Consider the following 14,242-nt stretch of genomic DNA (forward strand, 5'->3'; position numbering starts at 1 on the left):
TTGTTTTTTCCTCAACTTGAAGTGGAGGGGCGGAGATCAGGGTATGGCACCAGGTGCAAAAATAACTATCTATACCTCTGTGGGAACACAAATGTGGAGGTCCTCAAATCTATCCAATGTGTATATAATTGTGTTTTTATCTTCTTTCTTTTCTTCCTCTAATGAGCACTTCAGAAAGTTTATGTACATACTGAAAAAGAAACAAGATACTTCTAAAAAGAAAGAAGAGAGAAAGAATACAAAGATCAGGAAAACATCCTCTTGCTTCATTTCAAGAAGATACTCTTTTTACTCATGCATATCCTATATAAAGTCTAACATTTGTATCAAACACAGAGGAAAAGTTGTGAAAGGCACAACTGAACCATAGTTGGGCAGTGGATTGCTGTTTGCTATCTTAAAATAAAATGAATAAACAGGTACAAGACTGATGTGATGTTCCTATTGTTATAAATTAGGATTACTGGTAAACAATAAATCATTGTTAGAGAAGCCACATCAGAACCAAGTATACTACCATAGTACCTATATTTTGAAAACAATATTCCTGTTTAATGTCCATATTATGAACATTCTCATGATGAAAACTCAAAACTGTTTTTATGCTCTATAAAATGACATAAAGGTTATTTCATAACCGGTTATTAAGTATTACATTCAGTTTATTTTATTTTGTCTACAGGACTGAAGATAAATAAGACGTTAGACTAAATGGCACAAAAATGAAGGAAAGAGCAGTGTGTTGTCTTTTAATCATCTAGCTGACATAGAAGTGCAGTTCCTCTAGTAACCCAGTAAGTAGGAGGCTCAGATGTTAGGAGATTTACTGAGGTTATAAAATTTGTTGACAAGCCGGTAGATGAAAGAGTTCCTGTTCTTTGAGATGTCCTGTACAGTGGGCATTCATAGTACATGGTGTGTTTACTTGGTTGTTCATCTGATTTAAGGTGTTTTGTTTCAGAAGTAATCTACAAAAGAAATGAATAGGTTGATCAGATTGAACACAAACATATAGCTGCCACTTTTAAAATAAATATTTACAAAACAGCCAGCTAGAACTGTTTACAACTAATAAATTATAAAACTGAGACTTCATAATATATCTTGCAGATTTCTAGAACCCAGCCAGCACTGGTTATCTGATAGCTCTCACCATGCTTCCTGCACTGCTCACACATCTACCTGTCTTTAGCTACCAGATGTAGTCAGTGTGTTTGTAATACATTAACTATTTCATTGACTCTTCTTCTTGGGTGTTTTAATCTTAGACTGGTTTTGACACTATATTTTATATTTGAACAACCTGGTTCTTCTTTTTTATATTAATTTTGGGTTTATGTAACCACTCCTCTTGTGACTTTGAACAAATGTGAATACAGTAGAAATAAGGTAGTGCATGCATAATTTTCTCTTGATTTGAAATGAGCGTTAAATTTTACTCTACTGGCAGACAATTGAATTATGCAAACCTGCAGTATGATTATAGCATTGTAGACATTTAGAATGAGTTACATAAGATTATTCTAAAGCATCCAATATGTAGGGGGCTAATGTGGTGCACTGCTTATTTCCTGAGAACCTCCTTGCTCCTCTGCCTGTAGTCAAGAGGTAAGTTAAGATTCAGTAGGAACACTGCCTTTGTTTTGGCTGTCTGTACAAAGTAGGAGATCAGGGACATTAGGATGATCTATATTTGAGTTTTGAGTACCATGCTTGGTCAAATGACAGTGAAAGTATTGTGTGTCATTGTTAAAAAAATAAGAAGCCTACTTCTGTGGTGTAGAGAGATGAAGCTGTATGTATGATAAAAACAAAATTAATCTAACATTTCAGGTGGTGAACAACCTGACAAAGAGAGGGGGAATTGAGTGGCTTATGCCAGCTTGCCATCCTGGTGGTAGAAAATAGTGGCAACAGTGAGCCAACTGTATCCCATACAAAAAAGGCTTCTACAACAGTGGCCATAGGACTGGAGTATATGGGTTTGACTTCCAAGCAAGTAATAGTAGCCTTTAAAAGAATGTGTGTGTGTGGGGGGGCATCCACATGCCAGGAGAAAGCACAGAATGTCCCTACAGTGATGTTGGTACTCATATCAGCCACAAGGGAGGTGGGGTTAGGAACCTAACCACAAAAATCCTGATGGCTGCCAGTATGACCGCTTCTGAGGAATGGGGATTGATGATAGGTAGGAAACAGGAGAAATATGACAGATAAAAATAAACTAAAACAAAACAAAAATGAGCATTTGATTTATTCGTTGCCAGGACTAATTTGCATTCAGAAGCTAGAATGCAACAAGTGGCTTGTAAGACAAGGATCATCTCTTGCAATGCAAAATTTCTGAACAATGATCACTTGCACTTTCTGGATCTTGATGACTGTTTTACTAAAGCACTTTCCTCCACAAAACAACCAAAACATCATCAGTGTCGGTCATTTTCTTCCACAGATAGCCCCCATAACACAGAAATGGTAGCCACTTTGTAAACTTCAAATGTCTGATTGCAGTAAGAGTGTAAGAGCCACAGTGATGTAATCCAACTCTGTTTCACACAAACAGTGGTTACAGTCAAACATCCAGATTGCATTACACAAATGCAATACCTATTAGTCCTGCAAAGACAGGATAATAACTGATTAACCTGAGCAAACAGCAATAAGTTCAGTCATTTTCATCTGCGGACAGCTCACATTCTCAGCAATTATAGCCACCTTATTGGCTGTGTATACCTCAGATGTCTCATTGTAATAAAACAAAAACCTAAATAATACAATTGGTGACAGTAATTTATTTCTGCTCCCTACACACATACACCAAATACTTTACTGAATTTTTGAACCTCAAATATCTGGTTGGGATCAAATGAATGAATAAATGTATAAATCTGATGTTCTTTTCATTCTTTCTCTCTGATGGGTTACGGATCTGACTTAACCACATTTTCTAGACTTGGATCCTAGTCTCAAGCTCCTCCCTCTACCCATACTGCTTTACACCATTCCCAACTTCTCAGATCTCTTTAATCACCATACAGCCAAGGCACAGATCCCTGGTCTCACGCATGAGAGCAATTATTTCTTGAATTTTCTACAGCTTTAACTTGTTTAACCTTTCTGAGTTAATTATTTAGTCTCTTTATACATTTTTTGTGGTAGTTTCTCTCTTTCCTCCTTGAATTAGTTATTGCAGGCATTAGGGTGTTGTTTGTCTTCTTCCTTCTTTCACTCTTTACTATGTAAAAAAAATAATGATTCTTAGTTATAGTTACCTTATTTTCTAGTTTTTAGTGTTTCTGTGTGTAGTGACTCAGTAGTTGGTGTGTTAGGTACTTTTTCCTGTGTGACTTACCTATGTCCGAGAAGCCTTCAGGTTTTAAGAGATGCACTTTTTGTGGGCACAAAATACCCAACTCTGATGTCCACAAGTAGTGTGTCTATTGCTTGGGCCCCTAGCATCTAAGGTCAGCCTGTGACATCAGCATCTCCTTCAAACCCAGGGCAATATCTGACCATAGGAATAAATTAATTCTCAAGGGTTTGTTACCTGCCTCATCATCTTCCTCTTCTGGGGCTCAAACTCCCTCAAAGATCACATGGCTCTGAAGAGCCTAGGAAAGACCTATGCAAAGATCTCTGAGATCTTCCTCTAAACCTCCTCGGAAAATTGTGAAACCACTGGATCCAACACCCTCAGATTTGAGATCTACATCATCTTTGTTGGATCCAACATACATAACTCCCCGCTTGGATCCACAGACAACCTCAGATACTATGGAGATGATAACTATAGTCAGTTCCTCTCCTCCTTTGACTTCAGTGTCAGATCCTAGGTCTTCAGATCTGACAGATAGGAGCCAAACACCAGAAGATGTGATCTGCCCAGTCTCTCCAACCCTTCCAGCCAAGTTATTTCAAATGCCTTCAAAGCATTCCAGACCAGATTCCTCAGTCTCATCTAGATCCTCTAGGAGCTTGACAGAGGCTGAAATGGACAAGATGATGAGATTTCTGAAAGCTTGGATCCAGATGGTGGTTTTACCAACTCCGTCCCCTCTTGGATCCATGAGTGCACCTGCACCGTTTATTCGATCTCCTTCTATGATCCAACCCATGGTTTCAGAGGTCCAGGATCCCAGATACTTGAGAGAGTCAGCTCTGGATCTGAGCAGCAGCCACTTCCTTGACTATGATGATTTCCCTGACCAGCTCTCCACCAATTTCATTGGATAACAGCAGGTCTCAGATCTGCGATGCCAGGTCTGGGGGGATGGGTTCAGCTCCAACCCTACTGTTCTCTCACATCTTGGAAACTTCCCTTCATCCCCCATCTGGTCCGAGCACTGAGCCCATCATTCCTGCTCCAGGTCAGCCTACCCTGGGAAGCCTCCATTTACACATTACACATTGGACATTGTCTCCAGAAGCAGAGCTTCCTTTGGTTCGACAGTGCTCCAGCATATCCTTCCTTAAGGGCCTCTCAACAGTTACATAGCTGGGGACTCTGACACATCAGTGAGGAAGAATGAAAAGGACAACATCAGATTTAGGCATTATGTATTTACCATAACTTGGCATCTGTGTTGTCCATTTTCTTTCTACCTCACCATCCCTTCCAACCATCCCTTTGTCACTCCTAGAATGATATTTGTGAGATAATGGAACCTTCATGTTCCTGGTTTGAGCCTCATTTTTTTCTTATGTCTGTCCTGTCTCTATAATCCAGTAGCAGCAAGGCAGCAAACTCGATCTGAGGAGTTGGGGATGGTGTAGAGCATTATGGGTAGAGGGAGGAGCTTGTGACATGGATCCAAGTCTAGAAAATGCGACTGAGTCAGACCCAGGGGTTGGATCCATAACCCATCAGTGAGGAAGAACTAAAATGGACAACACAGATGCCAAGTTATAGTAAGTACATAACTCCTAAGTAATAGCCATAGTAATATATTTCAGTTTGTAGTTGACAGATGCATACAGTATAACCCCCCCTCCCCTCTCTCTCTTACACACACACACACACACACACCGTATCAAAAATACATATTGTGCCAGCCTAAAGGCTGGACAGAGTACTATTTGAATTAAAAATATATTTATTTAAGAAAAATAAAAAAAAATGCTTTTCCACCCTTGTAGAATGACATCTTTTGCTTGTAAGTGCTTTCATGTTTGATTCAGGCTACCTCCAGCATTACTTCTCAGATGCAGCCTGAGCCAGTACGAAAGTCTGCTCATTGTTTCGTTTAGCAATCTAAATGGCTCCCAGCTGCACAACATTTAAACCTCCAGAGACAACAAAATGACCTGTAATATGGCTTAATCACATTTTCTTTATGGGAGAATATACACAAATGTTAGGCTGTTTTAAAAATAGTCTAAAACAGTCAGCTGGCTTTTGTAATTGAAATTGAGACTTTAGACATGGGAAGGCTGACCATTTTTTTTTCAGGAAAACAAAGAACAACTAATTACTAAGTTTTCTTTTGGAGGGCTGCAGCTCAGCAGTCTAGTATGATGAGCCACGTATGGATGGTCTGGAGAGAGTACAAGTACAACGGACCTATTTTAAACAAAGTGTATAAAATTTGTATTTCCACTGAAATTAATTAGCCTGCTGTTTTCAATTTACTGGGGAAATCGGGTGAGACTGTGAGTTATTTTTTGGTTGGGGAAATTTTTGCATTGTTTAGGGAAACTAGACAGGGTTGCCTGCTATTCTCACTCCTATTCACACTATATTTGCATCCATGTTTTGCTTACATTAGGCAATCTAATATTAAGAGCTACAGGTTAAAGAACAGGGAAACCAAATTTGTGCTTTGACATAATATACCTAACCTACACAGAGAGGGATATAAATTTGCTATTTGAGAGTACTGAATCATTTAGTGTAATATCTGATTATAAGTTAAACCAGTAAAAATAGTAATATTTCTATCAAATATATGTGTAACAAAGCTTTAAGGTATTCATGTCCATATCTATGGGAGAAACAGCATTTCAATTATCTGGAGGTCTGGTTTTGGTTTCAGATGGAATCAGTGAATAAAACTTATGGTAAACAATTGAAAAGAATAAAAGAGGACATCAGGAGGTAGAAAATATTTCTGTTAGAAATTGAACAGCAAATTCAAGTAGTGACTTTTATCTACAACTTTCAGTACTTCCCAATAAACCTCTCTACAAAATCTATGAAGATAGTAAAGGGAATTATTACTAGTTTTGTATTGGATGGATATAGGTGAAGAGTCTCATGGAAAGATTATTTATGACAATGTATCTTGAGGGTTTGGCTACCTGATCCATTCTCATATTATGATGTGGTTCAATTAAAGGCACTGTGTTTGCTATAAAAGGAAGATTATAATGCTCTATGAAAACCCTTGTTTGATGAGGGTGTTTCCACTTATAGTGTGCTGGGTTTGAGAGAATTTATGAAAGATGGCTCAAATAGGCTAAAGCCTTAATGGTGGAAGACTGCACATAGAATTTTCCAGACTCTGAATGGGAACATTGTGTTTTTAACAGGTATGCCATGAAATCTAGAAAGTTCAGAATTTTTACCTGTAAGTGTTTGCACATATACTTTTATAACCCATCTGGACTTTAACACGTTTCAGTGACTTTTAATAATTGTTGAAGGTGTTCTGGAAAAAGAAAGCGGTACTTCAATCTGTTTGTGTTCCCTTATAAATAACTCACACCCTATCAAATATATGTGTAACAACTGTAAAAACATGTCTCTTGTAAATGTGTCTGTAATTTTTCTTTGTGGAGCTTTTCTCCCCGGGCCTCTGCTGAAAAAGGGCCTTTTCGGCTCAGTCAGACACCCCCGGTTAACAAATGTAAAATAAAATAAATAATAAATAAATCTGTTGTGGGGATTTTCTCTCCTTGTATGTAATGTACTTATCAGCTATTGTAAAATGTGTTTGTGTGTTTTGTGGAGCCTTTCTCCCCAGCTTATTGTAAAACATTTCATCTGTTGCAGGGCTTTTCTCCCCTTATGTATAATTACTCATCAACTACTGTTTAAATGTTTTTGAATATGTTGTGGGGCTTTTTTCTTCAGGACTCTGCTGAAAATGGGCCATTGGATCAGTCAGACGTCCCCAGTTACCAAAAGGTACATAAAATAAAGTACTTGGGAATGTGTGTTCTGGGAATGTTTGGGGCTGGTAGGTTTAATGCTAAATTACAGGAAACCTAAGTCCAGAATTTTCTCAGCCTACAGAACTAAGATCCTGTTTTTGTTGGAATGGGATGATGCAGGGGACTTATGCACCAATTAAATGATGCTTTTATCTTTAATTGCGGCAATTTCTAAAAAGATCATTACCAACAAATGGAAAACGATTACACTTTCTGACTTTTAGGATGACATAAGAATGATACATGAAATAGAGACAGACAGAGAAAAACTAGTGTGGGTAGACTTATAGCAAAGGTGTATTGGAAAACTGCTACCTGGCTTAGGTATTTGTATAAGACCCCATGTTCTAGGGAATGATGACCCTAATCAATACTTCAAGGGACAGAACACACCATAGTTCTAGATAACGGTGGTACAATTATATACAGAAAGCCGGATTGGGGTGAATATGCATACCTGAGTTGATGAAAATGATGATACTTTGAGATTTGTACATAATTGTTCAGGGTTGTTTATATAGTGATTGATGCAGATAAGTCCGGGTAGTATTCTTTTTTCATCTTTGTTTTTTGCCATTGTTTGTGGTTAAGGAATTAGTTATAATAAAAATAGTGGTCTGCATGATCTCAATCTGCCAACAAATTTTTGTGTTACTAAAACAGTTCTGGGTAGCACACAAAAGTACACCACAGACAGATAACGTGATTCAGATCTTTACTCTTACACTGAAGTCCCAGCCATAATCACACAACTCACATTTTGGTTACTGATTATTTAAAAAAAAAAAAAAAACAATGCTCACATTATACGGTACATTCCCCTTTTAATGACGCTAGAGACATATACATACACACACACCTCTCTCTCTCTCTATATATATATATATATATGGGTCTACTTTGTTTCATTGAAAGCTCATTTCACTGAATTTCAATTCACCCTTACCAAATCGCTGAAAGCTCAAATTACTGAAAATTCATTTCACAGAATCTCATTTCACTGAAGTGAACTACTGGCACTGTGTAGAGTACTGCAAGGCAAATAAAAGGTACATGCCCTTTTCCCCACTGTAGTAAGATCCTGGAGTTAGTATATATAGTTGGGGGGATGTGAGGGGGGCACATCCCCCCCACACATTGGGAGATGAGGGAGACGTAGCCCCCTACTTAGTTTGTGTATATATTGTCTTCTGGAAAGAGTTGTCATTGGTGTTGTAAGTATGCATGTCTATGGTCTAAAATGTACTGTTTTGAAGCCTTCAGTAAAATATAATATAAAACTAAGCTAGGTGGGGGACTACTTCCCCATACTCCCAACTATATATACTAACTCCATGAGCGTACTACAGTGGGAAAAAGGGCATATACCTTTTACTTGCCTTACAGTACTCTACAGAGTGCCAGTACTTCACTTCAGTGAAATGAGATTTGGTGAAATGAGTTTTCAGTAATTTGAGCTTTCAGCAATTTAGAGTGAATTCAAATTCAGTGAAATGAGATTTCAGTGAAACAAAGTAGACCCATATATATATATATATATATATATATATATATATATATATATATATATATATATATATATATATATACACACACACACACACATTCCCATATGAATATACGTTGCTTCATCTAATTTAACAGTGATCTCTCAACTCAAGCAAATGAAGCAAACTCATCTCATACTAACATGTATGCTCAACACACAACACATTCAACTGACCCACAGCCACAAGCACACACTCACACACACACACTTAAGCACTGTTAACACCAATGCACAAAAAAAATCACAACCACTATTTTTTGCGGGGGGAGGGGGGCAACACGCCCACATACCAACTCAAAAATTGCACAACAGTGGACACTGGTCATATTCCTCTATAGGAAAAAAGCCAGCACCTTCAATCATTAGCCAGCACCATAGCTCTCGACATTTTAGTTCAGAAAGCCTGGACTAACCTACAAAATACTTAGCAAGAAGGAGTAGAAATAATGAACATATTGCAAATAATACCCTCATTTACTAACTAAGCTGCTGATGAGGTTTGCCAGTACCTTACACACAAATGCCACAAATGGCTGGCACCTTTCAAAGTACTGTGGCAACTTTTCAAACATTATTTCATTTGCTACATCAGGACACAAATGAAAACACGCAATCAGATGTGTCCTCGATCATCTAAAAGGAACCCATTTGCACTGAATCTTGTTATAAAGTATTTGCACTCTGAGTATCTTGAGTTTCTTTTTAGTTAATCTCTTTCTTATATTGCATTTACAGTCACTAGGCACATTGCAATTGTCCTTAGACTGGTCATCATTTAGATTAGCAACAATAAGTCACTGGGTTGAGATAACTCAGTTGCTTCAGGACTAAATCCGGACACCTTAATCAAGTATCTGGTTGCAGCTATAACTTCTCTATGATGTATGATGCATCTTATCATTTTCCTTTGTTGATTTGCAGCCATATCAGACGGATTCAACATTTGTCACAATTATTGTTATAGATTTATCACCATTTATGATTTATGGTCTTGACTGGCTTTGATGGGCAATAAGGGTAGCTTAACTGTCCTTTTGTGATTAAAATTTGGGTCCGGACCATTTCAACTTTATTTTTTTTCTCAAAACATATATGTTTCTAGATGTCTTCTCATAATAAAGTTTTTGTTTCAGTTGCCTACTTTTCAACATTTCTAACGCTGGTTATCTACTCTCTGGTATTAATAACAAAAAGTAGAAAAGGAAGCTTGCACCTTAACCTTCCTCCAGTCCATAGTAGTGCTGGTGAAAGTCCTTTGGATTAAAGAGGAGTGTTTCTATATTCCAAAACAGAGAGGGAACTTAGTTTGATTGGAATAGGATGTTTTTTCAGTTTGTATTATTCACTCTACTTGAATAATGCAAAGACATGCATCTAGAGTGTTTCTCTCCGAGCCTCCGCTGAAAATTGGCTTTGTTCCAAGTCAGACTTTCCCGGTAAACAAATGTTAAATAAATAAATAAAAATAAATAAATTTGATTGTGGTATCTTTGAAGTGAATTTACCTCTTAACAGCAATATTAAAAACCTTTCCCTATTTTCGGGCCTTTCTCCCATCATTATTTTTGGCTTTGTCCAGATTTCTTGAGTTAAGAGCTGAGAGATATGATGTAAAGTTGTGTGTGAATGTTTACTTTTTGTCAAAAGACCGCAATTCCTGGCTGGAAAATTGTAGAGTATTATCAGATAGTAATAGTTCAGCATACCATGTATGCAAAAAAAGAAGTTATGTACTCACCATAACGTTCAATGTGTGTTGTTCACCTCGGCTTCATTCTTCACTGGCTGGGTTCGGAAACAATCCTTGGTTCTGACTCAGCCATATACAAAAGCTCAAGGTCTTCCACTAGCTCGTGGCTAAAACCCCTATCCCATCATGATCTAGTAAGTCTCCTCAGATTTTGTTTGCTGATACAACAAGAGGTATCAAATAAACCTATAGAATACCTAATAGTGTACTGAAGAAGGTCAGAGCGCATTAATTATCAATTGTAACCTCTTGGTCCTCCAGGAGCCCAAGGCTTGGGGGCAAGAGGGTGGGATTTAAGAATGAAGGTGAGATGGACAACACACACATGGAATGTTATGGTGACTACATAACTTCTTTATGTGTTGTTCTCCTATCTCACCTTCATTCTTCACTGGTTGGGACAGTGTCCTTAGCACCATGTTTCTTGGGTGGCTCACTGGAAAATATTCTTTAGAACAGTGGACCCAAAGGAGGCCCTGTTCTTGGAAGCCAAATCAACTAACTATGCAATGAGTGATAAAGGTATGCGGCGTTGCCGATGTAGCTGCAGCACAAATAGTGTCAATTGGTAGTCTAGCTCGGAAAGCCGAAGAGGTTGCTATGGCTCTTCTAGAATGACTTTTGATTTTAAAACCCAAATCTTTGTTATGAGATTTGTATGCAAAAATAATACAATCTGATAGCCATTTTGAAAGTGTGACTTTAGATTTTTAGAGCCTGAAACAAATAATTGGTCAGATTTTCTAAAGTCCTCTCTCCTTTGCAAGTAGAATCGTAATTGTCTATGCACATCTAGCTGGTGTAGCATGTATTCTGCCTTGTTGCCATAGGTGGGGAAAAAGACTGGTAGTTCTATGAATTGATTCAAATTAGACTCTGAGCATATTTTTGGTAGGAAAGATGGATTTGTTTGAAGGGATACTCTATCTGGGGAAAATCATGTAGGGGGGGCTTTATCGATAAAGCTTGCAGTTCTGAAACTCTTCTAACAGAAGTGATGGCAATCAAGAAAATTGTTTTCTAAGTCAAAAACTTTACATCACAGGATGATGCAGGTTCAAAGGGGGGGGGGGATCAAACATGATAAAACAAAGTTTAGGTCCCATGATGCTGGCAGGTCTTTGATGGGTGGTCTCAGTAACATAATACCCCTCAGGAAAGCTTTGCTGTGGGGCATTACATTCGCCCCCCCCCTTTACCTATATGGAAGTTTGATATAGCTGCTAGTTGAACTCGAATAGTAGCTGCAGCTGAACCTTCATTACAAAGCTTTGCCAAGAATTCTAATATAGAGGATATAGGGGCAGAGAGAGGGTCAGTGTGATTATGCAATGCTCAAAGGGATAATCTTTTCCATTTGCTCGTGTATAATTTCCTGGTGAAGGCCTTATGCAATGAGATCAAGATATGTTTCACTCAAGGGGAAATGTTAGGGAGCCTGGCTATGTGTGGAATTGGAGTAGCCAAGCTGTCAACTTGAGGGTTTGAAGAGATGGGTGAAACGTCCCTGGCGTATGAGTCAGGAGGTCTGGAACTGGGTCCAGAATCCACTGCTCCTCCTGGAGATGAGGCGAAAGAAAGGGGAGCCATATTTGATAAGGCCAGTACGGGGCAACTAGTATTAAGCTCCTTCACAATGAGTTGGCTTTCTCAAGGACTTTGGGTATCAGTGGAAAGGGGGGGCATAGAGGAGACCCGGGGGCCAATCATGTACAAGTGCATCCCTTGGTGACTCCTCTGGAGGAGGGATCAAGGCAAAGTAGCTGCTGCATTTGGCATTCATGGACATGGCACAAAGGTCACAGCAAGGCTGGCCCCACTTGTGGAAAATGTGATCTGCCACTTCCTGTTTTAGGGACCACTCATAAGGCATCAGAATCACTCTGCTGAGTTTGTCTGCTATCACGCTGGATTTCCCCGGGATGTGCATTGCTTTCAGAAAACATTGGGAAGAGGTTGCCCACTGCCATACTCTCAGGGCCTCCTGACAGAGGGGGTAAGACTTGGTTTCTCCTTGTTTGTTAATATACCACACAACTGACATGCTGTCTGTTTGTATTGCAATAGTTCCTAGTGGAAGAGAGTCTTGGAATGCTTGCAATGCCAAAAGCACCACCCTCATCTCTAGGACATTGATGTGCAAATGGATCTCGCGATTCTGCCAAGTACCCTGGACTGTCCTTCCCAGATAATGCCCCCCCATCTGGGAAGCATCTGTGGTCACTGTGGCTAGCGGTTGTGGAAGAAGAAAGGGTCGACCTAGAGTCACATGAGTGAAATAAAGCCACCAATGAAGATCTTTCTTCCAAGATTCTGTTATTATAATTTGGTGAGAAATGGGTAGGTTCTGCATGGACCACTGAGTGAACAGCAGCCACTGCAAAATTCTCATATGTAGGTGCACCAATGATATCAAAGTTATTGCTGCTGCTATGGTACCCATGACTTTCAGGGTAGTTTCGCTTGTAATTTTTTTCTTGGAAAGTAGATTTCTGACTTGTCATAGGACTTGAACCTTTGTGGGGGGAAGCTTTACCATCATTTGTTTTGTTTCTAGATCTGCTCCTATAAAAAACATATGCTGAGATGGCAACAAGGCAGATTTCTCATAAGTTATTGTGATCCCCAGGTGAGAACAAAGCTGTATGGTCATGTCTCTTGCTTATGTTAGTAGATGCTCTGTGGTGGCAGTTAGCAGCCAGTTGTCCAGATACAGAAACACTCGGAATCCTAGGCATCTCAAGTGAGCTGTGACTACTGCCATACACTTGGTGAACACACTAGGGGCTGTAGTGAGACCAAAGGGCAGAGCCCGAAACTGGTAGTGACTGGCTCCCAGCTAAAAGCACAGATGACTCCTGGATGGCCTGTCCATTTTAATGTGGTAGTACACATCCTGGAGGTCTACAGACCACATCCAATCATCTTTTCCCATAAACAGGAATATTGACTGCAGTGTCACCATCTGGAACTTTGTTTTTCTCACAGATCTGTTCAATCTGCTGAGATCCAGTATGGGTCTCCAGTCCCCTGTTCTCTTTGGCACTAAAAAGAATCTTGGGTAAGTTCCGGATCCTATTTAGTCTGCAGGGACTGTTTGCATGACTCTTTTGTCTAGCAACTTTTGAATTTCTAAAGTTGCCTGTTCTCTTTGACTGGGTGGAACGTCTGGGATGTTTTTTATGTTTGGGATGGGGAAGGGAAAGGGTATAGGGTAGCCTCTGGATACGATAATTTGTACCCATTTGTCTTTTTTTATCTTTAGCCAGGCATCTGGATACAATGACAAGCGACCCCCAACTGCCTCCAGAGAGGGACAGATGGCCTCCTTTCAGGAGCACTGAAAGGGCTTACCACAGAATGACTCCCTGTTGCCCTAATTTTGCAGACCCCCCTCTGCTGCATGGATGGCATCTTCCATTATTTTGAGTAAGATCTGGAAGGTAGAGAAAAATGGACCCCTACGGCAGAGAGAGTTTTTCCTGCTTGCTCACACCTGGTATGTGCGCCCTTGAGTTTCGGCCTGAACAAGGATGAACCATTGAAGAGGGCATTAACAAAGAAAGATTTAAAGGGCTCCACAAAGTCACACAGGCACATCCAGGAATGTCTCCTTAGGGAAATTCCTGAACCCGCCACTCTACTCGCTCCATCTGCTGCATAAAAAATGAGCCTCATGGAGGAGTTAACTACAGAGTTTATGGTGGAGAGCTGAGAGGAAACCTTGTCTGATACCCCTGGAGCTACTGAACCTTGGAGAGCATCTCCTAGCTCCTTCAGGAGATCTCTTT

The 14,242-nt window shown here is 39.4% G+C and overlaps 1 protein-coding gene across 1 annotated transcript in view; it reads right to left on the minus strand.

Annotated features, from left to right (window-relative positions):
- Window positions 1-644: 644 nt before the first annotated feature.
- Window positions 645-14,242, minus strand: part of DNAH14 (dynein axonemal heavy chain 14) — a 2,550,346-nt gene continuing 2,536,748 nt past the window's right edge. Inside the window, 1 exon segment of the mRNA XM_044060213.1 lies at window positions 645-968. Coding sequence (XP_043916148.1) covers window positions 750-968 — 219 coding nt within the window. The 3' untranslated portion in view covers window positions 645-749.

The sequence above is a fragment of the Protopterus annectens genome, chromosome 1.part2, assembly GCF_019279795.1.
Source record: "Protopterus annectens isolate FY-2018-M chromosome 1.part2, PAN1.0, whole genome shotgun sequence".
NCBI classification, from domain to species: domain Eukaryota; kingdom Metazoa; phylum Chordata; order Ceratodontiformes; family Protopteridae; genus Protopterus; species Protopterus annectens.